The sequence below is a fragment of the Phoca vitulina genome, unplaced genomic scaffold (genome assembly GCF_004348235.1).
Source record: "Phoca vitulina isolate PV1807 unplaced genomic scaffold, GSC_HSeal_1.0 scaffold6, whole genome shotgun sequence".
Classification (NCBI taxonomy): Eukaryota; Metazoa; Chordata; class Mammalia; order Carnivora; family Phocidae; genus Phoca; species Phoca vitulina.
In genome coordinates, this window is record NW_022589709.1 from 66,985,863 (window position 1) to 67,000,537 (window position 14,675).

General features: G+C 44.4%; 1 protein-coding gene across 1 annotated transcript in view; it reads left to right on the forward strand.

Annotated features, from left to right (window-relative positions):
- Nucleotides 1-14,675, forward strand: part of ANKRD55 (ankyrin repeat domain 55) — a 91,287-nt gene that overhangs the window by 59,241 nt on the left and 17,371 nt on the right. The window contains exons 7-8 of the mRNA XM_032404401.1: nucleotides 3,677-3,805; nucleotides 13,552-13,736. Coding sequence (XP_032260292.1) covers nucleotides 3,677-3,805; nucleotides 13,552-13,736 — 314 coding nt within the window. The remainder of the gene's footprint in view (nucleotides 1-3,676; nucleotides 3,806-13,551; nucleotides 13,737-14,675) is intronic.

Here is a 14,675-nt window from a genome sequence, read left to right on the forward strand (position 1 = left end):
GGGCTGGCCTGCATTCGACAGACTCTCGTATTTTCTACTCTCCATGAGTCCAAGGGAGCCTTGATAACCTGTAATTCACTAATTCTTCCTGTGAGTATTTCTTGAACACTTACTGTGTGCTCGGGGCTGTACATATCACGACAAAGAAGCCCCAGCTCTGCCTATGTGCATCACAGCTGAACCGTGACCTGTCACCACTCAACGTAGACGCCAGTCTCCGAGCCTGAAGTCAGCCCCTTAAATGGCCACCAGCCTTCACATAATACAACTGAGATGCCTTCCGGCTCCCAGAAGCTGGAGGAAAAAGGAGGCAGTTGTAGAAAAAAAGCCTACTTTCCTAATCAAAGTATGTTGTGCAATGCCAGGGCCTGCACTGAAGCTGATTTTGAAAGTTTTGGTTTTCATATTACTAACTCAAGGGGATTTATTTTTATTGCTCACTGGCCCAATTGAAAAAACAGCAATGGAAAAGTTCCCTTGACTTGACTGACTATTTGCAACCTGTTGTAGTGTAATATAAACAATGTGTGTGTATGTGTTTATAATTATTATTTTTTCAAGAAGGAATGGAATGATTCAAGTCTTGATTTAGGGTCAGATGATCACCCAAATTCCAGGGTGGGGGATGGAAGAAAATCTATAGTTCAATACCTTCAAAAATAAATACTCACCAGCTGTGTTTCTAGTAAGAGCCTAGAGGTGATGCCAAATGCAACAAATAATAATATAGGATGGTGACCCTTACACTAATGAAAACCACCATTCCAAAAAGTTAGATGACCCTGAATCCAGTTAAAATCACAAAGAAAAGAATTCTCCAGCATTTGAGCTCATTTCCAAAATGAAAGCCTACCAGCCTGATGTGTGGGAAGAATGTTATTCTCCAGGATTGAAGAGACCTGGATTCGAATCCCAACTATGGCATGTAACCATAGCCTTAGGCAAATTACTTAACCTGTGTTTCAGTTTCTTCACCTGTAAAATGGGCCTACAAATGCCTACCCCTTAGGATTGTGTATGTATATAAATATTCAATGAGGTAATATATATAAATTTCTTGACAGGAAGTAGGTATACAAAAAATGCTAGTGCTCCACCCCACCACTTTACCAAAGCATGCCGAAGTTGGGCTTTTAAGTTTTTTTTTGCAGGGGGTGGGGTTGTTTTAAGGAAATAACTCTAGAAGTTTAACGGTTGTATTTAGGAGACAAGGATTAGCAGTGCATCATCAGAACTTAATTCATAACCTTATTTTCACACTGAGTTCTCATATCAGTAAATCATACCTATGCATAGAGTGATTGCCATATACCTATTTGGAGAACTGATCAAAAATTCTACCAGGTTTCAGTTGAAGAGTTGGTAACAATGACCATATCAGACAAATTGATTCTCTATAAAGAGAAGTCATGTTTTGCCCTTTTTTTATTTATGTAGTTTTTAAAAGCAAAGCTAAATTTTACAAAAGCAAAAAAATTCAATCAAGGACAGTTAAGAAGTCATTCATTTTAAATAACAACTTACTCAGCACCTACAATGTTCCTGACATTGTTCTAAGCTCTAGGGCTTCAGACAGCAGACAAGGACCTACCCTCATGAAGTTTCCACTACAGTGTCTTCAAATTTTCTTTGATGTCTTTAACCCTGAGTACTGGTAGCACTTCATGATGAAGCCAATGAGTCTGAAGCAAATGGGACTCAGCACTGGGAAGGGGAAATCCAGGCGTAATAAAGATAATCTGATTCTCTTGAGTCCAGATTTCTAGTTCCAATGGGCCACACTTACAATGAAGAGGACTTACTGAAATGCATGGAGTTATTCTGAATCCTCAGTAAATATTCAGCTGTCAGAATAAGAACAAGAAGGTCCCCTGCTTTTGTATTAGCATTCTTTTCCATATGGAACCAATTTCTTGAAATATTCTCAAGAGCATATCTCACTTATGTGACTCTCGCAACTTGAAAGCAGACCATAATATAATGATTTAGAATTTTCGAACTGGTCTAGGGGATTAACATTCTCATCCCAGTGCCCCCGTAAACCTCAAACCCTAGATTCAGTTCCGTGCTCACTCACAGACTTGGGAACTTCTCTAGAGCTCAGCTTCCTCTTCTGTAAAACGAGAAGGATGGCGGCACCTGTCAGAGTTGGCCAACTGCTAGAGCAATCAAAGTATCAGTGGCCTGACACAGTAAAATCTTATTTCTTGCTAGAATCATAGTCCAGTCCTGGTTGACAGGGTAGCCTGATTCTCCCCCATCAGTCAGGGTCCTGGGCTTCATAATTACATGGTTCTGGAATCTTCTCTAGTCTTGTTCTCTGCATTCATTTGTTGGATGAGGAAAGAGAGAAGGTGTGGGAGACCGCGTGGGTTTTGTTTTCTAGGCAGGCCTACTAGGGGCTTCCACCCCCTCTGTCCACATTGCAATGCTCAGTCTCAAGGCTACCCCTATCTGCTGGGAGGCTGGGGAATGTACCCTGTGCACCCTGGAGGAAGAGGACATAGAGTTTGGGGAACACATAGTAGACTTCAGCACAGTACTTAATTCAGAAGATTGTTTGGAGGATTTGGTGAATTAATCTACATAAGAACTCATAAAGACCATTGGATTGATAAGTATTAGACTCTTACCTTTATGTTATCTGCAGAGGTGACTATGAAAAAAACTTCAAAGCTGCCCATACTCTTTACCCCCTTTACCAAGCATCTTAATCTAGAGTCATTTTAGAGATATTTTGTGTAACTGAGAGGTGTGGGCAAGGAGAAGAGGCCATCTTTTCATAATACACTCCCAAATAATACTGGTCCTCATGGTTACCTTTCCCAGCATAAGCTCATTGTATTATTAAATGATGTCTAAAGCGTGTGACCTTAAGCTCTGAAAGAAGCTGAGATTCACCAGATGGGCTCATACAAGCTGCCACAGAGTGATTTCTTCTAAACAGGGTAAATCAGATCATGTCAACATCCACTTAAAACCCTTCACTGTCTTTCCACTGACTTTAGAATAAAATCTAAATGCTTTATACAGAGTTTGTATCCCCCATCCCACATCCCAGGATCAGCCCTGCCTCTCTCTCCAGACTCATTTCACAAGGTTCTCTCTCCCTCTCCATTCATTCTTTCATTCAACAGCTATTTACCTAGTCTCTGTTGTAGCCACTGGGGATACTGCAGTAAAACAATGCCCCTCCCCCTGTGGTGGGATATGGCAGCTTAGTGTGACCCCAGTCACAAGTGGTTGCCTCTGTGGCTTGGCGCTCGCTACTCTGTTCCCCCAGCCTGGCTCATAGAGGCCATGCAGAACAGTCACTAAGCCCACAATTACTCCCTCACACCATGCCGTATGCATTCTTTACAGCATGGCACCATCTGGAAAATCCTTTTGCTCATTTGCATTTGTTGTCTCTCTTCCTCTACCACACTGCAGTTCCCATGAGGGCAAGGATCTTGTTTATCTAATTCACTGTAGTATTCTCCATCCCTGTTTTCCTGGCACAAAGCAGAACCTCAATAAATATCTGTTGACTGAATGGTTTAAGGAATGAATGAACTGACTGGCAGCAACCAACGTATCTGGTGGTGGCCCTTGGATCTGGGGAGGAAGTGTGAGCTCCATTGTCCTTCCTGATAGCCTGTGCTCACCTTTCCCCTTTCTGACTGTGTTTTTGTAGGGAATGACACCACTCCACTGGGCAGCTTTCCACAACCGGCCTCAACACACTCAAATGCTGCTGAAGAAGGGAGCAGACCCTACTCTTGTGGATAAAGACTTTAAAACAGCTCTCCACTGGGCAGTCCAGGTGAGAAATTGGCCGGTAAACTTGTTTCCAGTTTAGATGGTGTAAAGCAATGTTACAAGTTCTCTGAGTGTGTCAGACCTGAAAGGTGGAATTATCAAAGGTGCAGCCACTGCACTGATATGGAGATTATATGTGTGCTAGAGCAAGGAAGATTCATGCTGCCCTCCTCCCGGCCCTTCAGAACCAAAGGGCGACAGCAAACCTGTCCCTTTGGAGGATTTGGGTGCATCAGTTGGGGAGAAGAAACCCCACCAAGATACAGAGGGGGAAGAGAGCCTGCTTTGGCTGTTTTATACACACACACACACACACACACAGACACACCACATGCACACACACACACACCACATGCACACACACAATACCTCTCTTGCTTGCTCTCTTTCTCTCTCCATCCCCATTCTTGCTAAGTAGCTCATGGTGCACCAGGATAAACCTTCAAAGTTTTATTAGGAAAATCCCTTCGAAGTCTTTGGACCATAACTCTCTTCTTCCAAATCCTCCAAAGCAGAGTTATTCCAGGTGACCCTGAGTTCTGTGCTGAGCAATGAAAATCATGCCTCTTAACACTATCCCATGATCACAAAAGGGAGTCTATCTCAGAACACATGACCAAAAAAATCAGAATAGGCCCCAGAAATCTATAGCCCAAAGAGGGGGAAAGTGAGAATAAGGTGAAAGAATGCCCATAGCTCACATTTATTGAAGTGCTTTCTATTTTAGAAGAATAGATTAATTCAGAGTTATCTACTCCATCCTTCAGAGGAGAGTAGTATTATGCATCGTTCCAACAAACTTGCCAGCCCGTTCTGTCTTTTGATACCCAAGCAGAGACCCCTCCACTGTTCATCTTCATCAGCCCAGCAAAGGCACCCTTGCTGAGCTGCGGCCGGGATCCTTGTGAGAGGGGTTTCTGCCTGCCCTGCCCGCGGTTTCACCCAGTTGTTTCACGTGCCAAGCATGCCAGAGATGGGCACCTGGCACTTTCAGGCCTGAGGTAAAATTGAAACAGAAGTGATTTGGAAACTGCTCTGGTTTTGTCCCTCCAACTCTGGCTGTTCAGTTACTCTGTACCGCGACTAGCTCTGGGCAAGACTGCAAAGTGAGCAAAACTGGTTTTGTCCTCGCCACCTGCTGTAGCCTCCTCCTACCTACTTTCAGTATCTAATCTCCCACCCCGTCCCCCCTCATGCCCGTCCCTGCCCGGGGCCCCGTCCTCTGGCTGGGCCACCATATGTGCTGGTGCTCAGCTGAGGTGGGAGTGGTCTCCAAATCAAGCATTTCCTGTGTTCACCCTCATCACCCTTGCGTTCTGATTCCGCAGATCTGGGATGGGGCTCACATCTCTGCTCCCACGGCCTCCACCCTGCCCCCAATGTAGAGCTACTGCTCTAGTCCCGGCCTTGCAGTGGAATCAGCCGCAGTGCTTGTAAAATGATAGGTTCCCAGGCCCCACTCCAGACCTTCTGATTTGGACTCTTCGGGGTTGGGAACCGCTTCTCTTATCCTCAAAGAGGCCGTTTGGCAAAATGAAAAGAACACTCAGTACTCAACTCAGAAAATCTGTTTGCATTGACAGACCTGGTTTTGATCTGAGAAAAATCACCAATCCCTCTTGGCGTAACTCTCAGTGTGTCTTTGGGGTATGAATGAGAGTGTGCATATGACAGCAATGTGTAATGTGCTAGGTAATTAGAATAGATAACCGTTTTTGTTATGGTTCCTGATTTCCTCCACAACAGCTTAATTATCATACCCACATCTTCTTATTCTTTCTCTCTACTAAATGATAGAGCTTTTAACCTGCTACATTGATCGCAGTCCTGTCTGCACTTTAAAATTATCTGAAGAGCTTTTAAGCAATACTGATATGCAAGCCCCACACCCTTAGATTTTCAGCCGTTCTGGGGTAGAGCCCAGGTATCCATATTTTTTTAAAGCTTCCCTTCACCCCAGGAGATTGTAATGTGCACCGAGGGTTGAAAACTGCTATGATAAATGAATTCATATTAATGGGTGCTAAAACCTTATCTACTCCTACCTAAGATATTTGCATTTTGACCATGATTTGGTGTGAGCATACTGCGTCATTCATTTATTTACTCAATTGCTTAATATATATTTCTTGAGCACCTACTGTGTTTCTGGCATTGGGGGTAAAAAGGACTAACAAGACAGGTGCCTTCTAAAACCCCTACAACTGTATGAAATATGCTATGTGTGAGTGTGTGAATATGTTAGCAAACTTTTTTCTGAGGAAGTCATTCACGACTTTCTTCAATTCCTCAGTGAGGATTGGTGACTACCCCTAAAAGGTTCAGAGTCACACTTGTAGGAGAACCATGTACCCTCTCTGTCCTTGTGGTTAGCAGTGAAATTCAGAAGTGGTGTGTCCTGCCCTTTAATCTGCAAAGACTAAGGGTAATTCCAAATGTCAGCTGAAACCATGATTACACTTGCCTCCTTTAGCCTTCTGGTTCATTTATAGCACAGGACCAGCATTGTGCTCCTTTTACAGTTTTTCCACATGAATGAGTCTATTTCCCGTTGTCATTTATTCCTTTCCCCAAACTTCCTGCTTTTCTCTTGGACCATATGAGCCCATGTTTAAAGCTATAGCACTTTAAAATAATAAAGCCTCTGTATTTCACCCAGATAACCAGGCAGGGAAGATTGGAAACATTAGGCCCATGAAGTGATTTGGGGTTGGGCTTCTGCCCCATCTCTCAGGGGCCTTGGTAGCTGGTGATGCCCTCCTGTGGTCCCGTTGCCCTCATTCTCCTCCCCTGTCTGCCCAGGAGACCCTGCAGAAATTCAGTCCCCAGTCTTTTTCTTCCTCTCTTCCTCAGAAAGCCCATTGTATCAACTATCATTCTATTTAGAAGATTCTCAAATCTGACCTCTCTCTGAAACTCTAGACTCACATTTCTAGCTCTCTTGGGCATCTCCACATCATTTCCCAGGCACTTCAAACTGGACATGTCCAAACTTAACCCATGGTCTTCCCTTCCCATCACATTCTCGTCCTCGTAGTAGCCCAAGCCAAAGGGCTTTGCATGGTCCACACTCCTTCCTTATCACCCTTCATATCTAGTTGGTTATCAAGACCCCTCAATTCTACCTCCTCAGCTCTCACATCTCTGTCACCTCCTTTCTGTCCCCACTGTACAGGTCAGGGTCACAGCAGGAAACATAGCCCAGTCATGATGGGATAAATTGGGCAGAAGTTCCTGAAGAGGCTATTCGAATACCACAGCAGGCTGCCATTAGGGCATATGGGCCTAAGAGTGCATGGGAAGGGGTGGTTACTAAGACACAGCAAAAGATGGAGCTGTAGGGGAGGTCCCAGGACAGTAGGTGTAGCCTTTGATGGAATGACCAAACCGTGGCCCAGCAGAGAGAGAACTGAACGATAAATACCCTAATCTCTGTCCTCCTACACCCATCTCCTATCATTGTCACTCATTGGCCAAACCCAACCAGAAGCCATAGGGCAAGGGAGCCCATTTGATGCAATTCATATAGGCTAGAGGGAAGAGCAGGATGGAAAAAGATGGGAGAGTAAACCCGGAAGAACAAATGGAGACAATTTTGCACACCTACTGTCACTTTCTTAGATCAAGCTTCTACCATCTCTCATCTGAAAGGTTTCAGGATCTGTATTCCTACTTTCAGCCCTTTCCTCATCCCTTCTATTCTCACATTGCCACCAAGGTTTCTTTCTACAAATTCCAAAGGAATGTATGAACACAATTGTTATTCCACCAAAACAGTTATTATGGTCACTGTTGGGCCTTGGCTCAAAAACCTTTAGTGAGTTCCATTTTTTTGGTACAGAACAAACTCCCTGGGCTGGCATTGGGGGTAAAAAGGACTAACAAGACAGGTGCCTTCTAAAACCCCTACAACTGTATGAAATATGCTATGTGTGAGTGTGTGAATATGTTAGCAAACTTTTTTCTGAGGAGGTCATCCACGACTTTCTTCAATTCCTCGGTGAGGATCGGTGACTACCCCTAAAAGGTTGTAAACAAACAACCCCTACCCCCCACCCACTCCCTGACATCTCCTCTTCAGCCCATATAGGCTTTACTCCAATCATACTGAAATATGAATGATCTCTTCAATACATCACAGAGATTCATTCTGTCTGCACCTTAGTCACCCTCTTCTGTTTTGGTGAAACCCTTCTTGCACTTCTCACATCATCCCTTCCACCTGAAGAATTTCTGCTTATTCTTTCTTATTCCTGAAGACCCAACCGAATGCCACCTTCTTTGTTGAGCTCCCTTTCAGAATTGTTCCCTCTGAGTTGCCCATCTAGTACTTTCTTATGTCTAGGACTGGTGTTGCAAGCAGTGGAATGGCTGATTCTTCCCTTCTAGACTATGTGCTTAAGGGCAATGTGCTTATAGTTTGTCAGGCTTGTTTTACTCATTTATTTATTGTTCAGCAAATATTTATTGAGAGTGACTCTCTGCTAGGCTTCATTTCAGCAGAAAGATTCCCAGTCAGACATTTAGCAAGGACAAGAGGGAGCCCTCCTGGAGATCTCCATCTTGTCAGACAGCCAGTAGAATTCAGCCCCTTTCTACACACTAACACAGCAAGAAAGGAGATTTTTTTTTCCTCTACAGTATTAGAGAACCTATGAAATGAAGTAGCTCAGCAGTGGAGGGTCAGCATGCCTCATGCCCCATCCCCCCCAATTTCTGTCTTGCCCTAGCTCTCCAGGGCAGTCAGCCCCAGGCTTTGGGGTACAGTGGCCTCTGGAGTCAGGCCAAGCAGTAAAGCTTGTGTCCAAAGGGGCTAAGCATGAAGATGGTTCAGACTTTAGGCTATTAGGTATCTTTTTTATCTGGTTAGCCCCAGGCTCTCAACTCTCAAATGTTCACCTTGTGTAGACTGGTAGATGTTCCCTCGAAGCTGCATTCCCAGCCTGATGCATCTGGCTCTGGCTTATGACCTAAAATCCTAGCCTCCCATTTATCTGGTCACCGTCATGCAACAAGTGATGCAAACGGGCCACTGCTTCCAAGAGAAGGAGGGAGGTTGGAGTTCCCTCTAAGAAGAAGCCACAATAGTACTAATTCTCCAGACATGTGTTAGCAAATAACCAACTCAACCAAAATCTCCCACTCAGACCCTTTGGAAGGTCTTCTAGAATAAAAAGCGTCCGCAGTCGGAACATTGGAATCTTGTTTTTTAGCAATCTGCCTGCAGCAAAATTATTATATAGTAGTTCAACTGTGTGTGTGTGTGTGTGGCAAGGGCTTTAAGAGTGTTGGAGAATTCAAGACAATTCTGACACTGTGTCTCTGGAGACGGCATCAGGTTCCACAGGTGAAGGGTTCAGTCCTACAAGGCTGCACCTCATGCCCCACTTCAGACACCAGTCTCAAGGAGGCTGTTATCTGTGCTTCTGACTGACCAGCTACAGATTGGAAGTGCCAATGACCTCCTCCTTAGATTCAATTAATTTGCGGGAGCGGCTCAAAGAACTCAGGCAAACACTAACATTTACCATTTTATGAAAGGATATGATAAAGCATAGGAATCAACAGCCAGTTAAAGGGATACATAGGGTGAGGTCCCAAAGAAAGGAACTTCTGTCCTCATGGATTTTGGGGTCTGGCTTGGTAGCACATGGAAACCTTCTGGTTCCGCAAGCATGGAAGCTCTCTGAGAAGGGCCTAAAAGTTGCCCTCTTGGGTTTTTATGGAGGCTTCACTACACGGTCATGATTAAGTAAGTCCTGGGCCATGGGCTGATTCAACCTCTAGCCCCTCTCCCCTCCCTGGAGGTTTTGGGTGGGGGTACTGACAGCTCCAACCCTCTAATCACATGGTTGGCCCTCCTGGCAACCAGCCCCACCCTTGGGTGGGGTCCAAAAGTCACCTTCTTTAATAACAAGACACCCCTTTCACCTTTATGGCTCTGAAGCATTTTCAGGAATCTGAATGACCATATATATATTTTTTATAAATCATTATATCACACAAGGCTTCTTATGGACCCTCCCTCATGAGGTATAAAGTGACAATGACTAGCACTATAGTCCCCAGCAGTTTTCAGAGCACATGAAGGCAACTGTATGAATTATCCATGAACAGAAACAGAACAAATACGACAGAAAACAGAGAAACAAATCCACAATCCTCCTCTGGTCATCCAGTGCAGAATTCCAAAGCTCCATAAGAATAGGATCTGTACAGTATTGTTAGTTCCCCTGTTTAATGACATTTCTCCCAAGGGGAAGCCCCACTCTCCTTTCTTCCTGAGGGCTCTTCCGGGCACCATCCCATTCCTTCTGGGGCTTCTTGGTCTCTGTAACCCCTTTTGGCCTCCCAGGCCTAGAGCCTACCTTTGCCTGACACAGCCAGCTTGCCAAGAAGGAAATGCGGTTACCAGGAAACCGGTGAGCCAAGGCCCCAGCTCACAGACTAGTGCTCTCTCGGGCCCCTCAAATTCCTCTGAGGGTGCACCATGGCAACCCTCAGAGCAGAGGCTTTTGAAGACCTCGTGTTTCACTCTGAAAAAGGTCTCATTTGGCCAGGCGCACATCATCGCCACTGCTGTTGCAGCCTAAACAGGAGCTTTTTACTTTCATTTCTCCACTGTGAATATGAAAGATCAAATAAACAGACGGGGTTCCTTTTTATCAGAGACAGAATGGTGTAGCTGCGAAGCACAAGGGCTCTGCAGACAGACTGTCTGTCCTGCTACGTCACTTCTTGGCTGTCACCCTGGGCAAGTTACTTAACCCGTGTGCCGCCATATTCTGCTCTACGAAATGGGGATCCGAGGAGGATCTACCCCACAGGGTTGTTGTCAGGATGAAATGAACTGGTGCGTGAAAATGCTTGGAACAGTGCCAGGCACACAATGTTCACTCGGTAAAGACAGCTTTTCCCATTATTTCTGGGAGTATCTTCTTATCAGAGAAAAGAAGATACAGTGACAATGTTGTATAAGTGAGAGCTGGGTGTAGAGACAAAGAAGTTCCCTGGAAAATTCAGGACAGAGGGCCTTTTGGAGGAAAAAGATAAGGGGTTGGAGTTCTGGAGTGTGTGACGACACTTCAGCTCCCAGCGGAGCTGCTGACGGGTCCAGAAGAGGCAGGTGCAGAGGTCCTGGGAAGCAGCCCGGGTGTCAGTGTTGCCACTTCCAAAATGGCTGCTCTCAGGGTCAGGAGAGGAGGAAGACACAGGGTGAGGAGATTTTGTTTTTTCTATCTGTGCTTGACGCTCCCTCTTCAAAGGGAGAACTGTGACAGGGCATTTTGCCCTTGGAATCACCTTGGCAACCTGAATTCCTTTGCTCTTCCAGGAAATTACAATTTCTGAACTGACTGAACTCTTTGCTTCTGTTTTCCTTCTCAAATGGTTGGTACTTTTTTTAAAAGGTGTCAGTGTTGGCGGTGGGGGTGGGGGCTCTTGATTGTTTTAGATGTATTTTAGACTCCTTCAAAATATGTTTAAGTAACATCAGGTGAAAGAATCTTAGAAAAGTTGATAAAGCAGGCACAAAAGCTTGGATGTGTTCAGTGTAGCCGACTTCTGGTAACAGGCATGCGATAGCACTTCACCAATTGATCCAAATAATTTAAAGTCATTAGAGACAACGGGAGGATGGAGGGAGGAAGTGGAAAGAGGGGGTTTGAGTGGAGGAGAAGGAGGAAGCTTGTGGGTAGGGACCGCTTAATGGGCATGTGACCAGTACAGCCCTAGTGGGCCCCGTGCTCAGAAGGGAGCCCTGTGCTTGGGGATAGTGCTTTGTGGTTGCCATCTGGAAATTCTCATTAATTTTATCTTTGAATTTTTGTTTTGTTAGTGAAGTCAGATAGGACAGTGGCACCGTGGCTCCCAGTACCTTCCTCCCTGCCTCCCTAGGACAAACTCTCAGCCCCCTGGCAAGGGGCCTGGACGCAGACTTGGGGAGGGTCAGGATCAAGCATATGCCTGGTTGCAAGCGGGGTCCTTAGACACCCATGAGGGTTTGCTCTAATGGGTGAGAATCTCCAGCCCAAAGGAGCACAACACTAAAGAACAAATAAAAATCACTGTGACATGTCAAGAAAGACACCAAGAAGGAATAAGCTTGTGCCCTGCTGTGTAAATAGAGGGCTCCATATTTTCATTTTGCCCTGAGCCCCACACATGATGTATCTGGCCCTGGTTGTAGCATTTAACACCCACTCAGCACTCTTCCTGAGAGCTGTGAGGGCTCCTGGCCCTTGGTCCTGCAAGAGGGTTCAGGACTGTTGTCAGCTGCTGTCCCCTTATGCACTGGAAGCACAATCCAGGGGTCACAGTGTAATGGCTCATTGTGAAGCCAGCAGCCAGCTGAGTAATGGGAAATCCGGAGAGCGAGAGAGCCCAGAGTGCAAATAGACAAGGGAGGGAAAGGAAGAGGAAAGGTGAAATGAATGAGTGCTATTCCATGGAACTGTGAAAACTGACTCAAGTTCTAGAACGCAACCTTGGGGGTCACATTAACAGGGTAACAAAGTGGGAAGAAGATCAACAGGAAATTTTACATGGAAAAATGTATCTGGAGGTAGCCGCTGAACAGCGTTTGAAGCATATCAGAATTACAGCTTTTTTTAAAAAATCTAACTCTCTCTCTTGCCCGGGTTTCTGACCCCAGCATGCTGGGTTTCCAGAATAACAACTTGCCTCTCCCATTTCCTTAACTTGCTCTGCATGCCTCCGAGGGACCTCCGATTCCACCCATAAGTCCTAGTGCATGGAGTTCCAAGGTCTCTCTGAGGATTCACTGAGAAAATTAAAATGCTAATGAATTATTTGGATTGTTTTATGATCTTTCCAGAGATACCAGGAGAATCTGAAAGATAAGACTTTTTATTGCATGATATAAAATGAGAATTTCTTTCATTTGCCCCTGAAGATTTATTGTCATCTTACATTGCAAATGCTCATGCAATGTTTTTTTGATTTTTCAGGTCAATAAAAGGTATTCAAACCAGTAATATGCAGATTTTACTCACCTGTTTGTGCAATCTGAAGAGATGTAGGACACTCTTGAGGAAGAATTGGTGGCTTTTAAGGCTGGAACAGTTTACTAAAAAGAGGGTATAATAGCCTCCCTTCAAAGATAAAAAGTTTATTAGATCTGTATAGAGAGATAGGCCCAATTTACATGGTTGCCTGAAGTTCTTTCTTTCTCGTATTTGTTGATTTCTTTATTGATTAGCTACTTAATTATGATCCATTTCCTTTCACCAAGGGGTTTTGGAGATTAAATTTCATGCAATTTGTAGCCATTTGACCATTACTGGATCATCTTGGTCATCATTATGCCACCAGTAAGTACTTCTCATGGTCATTTTGTTAACATGAGAATTCACTCTTCCAGCTTCTCAGGGGTCTGCCTCTGCCACAGGCGGGTAAAGAAAGCACAGAGATTTGTGCAGCAAGTTGCTGGGTAGGTAGCCCCTGCTTGGACCAGCTCCGACGTCAGTCAACTATTCCTGTATTTAACTGAAGTCCTTCTTAGCTGGCTAATCGTAGAAGACAACTTAGCTCTTTGGGGAAATAAAAATCCCGGCAGTGACAAGAGGCTAGTGGGAATGTGTAGGAGGGTTTGATAAAATGTGTTTACTTCCCTTTTTTTTCCTTTTCTTTTTGCATTTGTTTTCCTCTTTGTATTCTATCTCAACATGTGTAGACAGGGAAGAGCCCCGGGCTGGACCTCATGAACTCCCTTTGACCTCTCTTCCCCAGAGTGGAAACAGAACCCTGTGTTCCATCATCCTGAGCCACCACCAGGGTCCGTCCATCATCAACTACGACGACGAGAGTGGGAAGACATGCGCGCACATTGCCGCAGCCGCGGGCTTCAGTGACATCATTAATGAGCTGGCCAGAGTGCCTGAGTGTAACCTGCAGGCTCTGGATGTGGACGACAGGTATTCGCGGCCACTCAGGACGTGTTGGGGACTACCAGTCATCTTCTCCAAAAGCTAATCTTAGAATAAAGAACATGGTGAAGGGGTTATCCTATATGAGTATCTCCTCACTGCCAGTAATGTTTACCCATGTGCTGGGGACAGTAACAACTGCTCTATTTTAGTCAGGGCAGGAAAAATCATTGTTATGGAGAGAAACGCTGTGACTGTACAGTATTGTCAGATTTTCCACTTTTTGCTAAACGTTCTCAGAAGACTTTCTGTAGGTCAACTTCCTGCTATACGTTCTTTTTTATTCTTAACAGTAAGTCTTATTTTTTTTTCTTCATTCCTGGATTATGTCATAAAGTTAACAAGTTCTTGTTATCCAGACAAGAGCACAATAGAGGTTTTGTATTCAGAACCAGATAGGACTTTATCAAGCTTTTTTTCCCCCAATCATTAAAAATATATTGGCGTGGAAAAGGATCCAGAAAGGGGAAGAGACTTATCTCAGAGGTAGTTAGCATTTAAAGGAAGACTTGGATCCTCGTCTTCCAGAGAACTTTTAATCCACATTGCTTTTCATCCCCATAATCAACTATTAGAGCTTTTCAATTACACTCTTTATCTAATCTTTCTTTTGGTTAAGCATTGACTCAATGGAAATACAAGAATAATATAACAACAAACAAGACTATTGAAAATAAGTAAAAGGCTTACACAGTTTGTTTTTTGTTTTTTGTTTTTTTTACCCTCTTGCAACATTAGCCACCTATTTATCCTAACTTTAGATAAACTCCCAGAAGCACCTCGTACTCCCTGATATCTGAAATCCTTGCAACACAGGGGAAAAATCTTGGATTGCATCTGAGTCTCAGGAGCTGGAGATGGTTAACATGACTATAATTAAAATTAAAGTACAGGTCATTGAAAGTAGATCTTTTCCTAAGAGCAGAT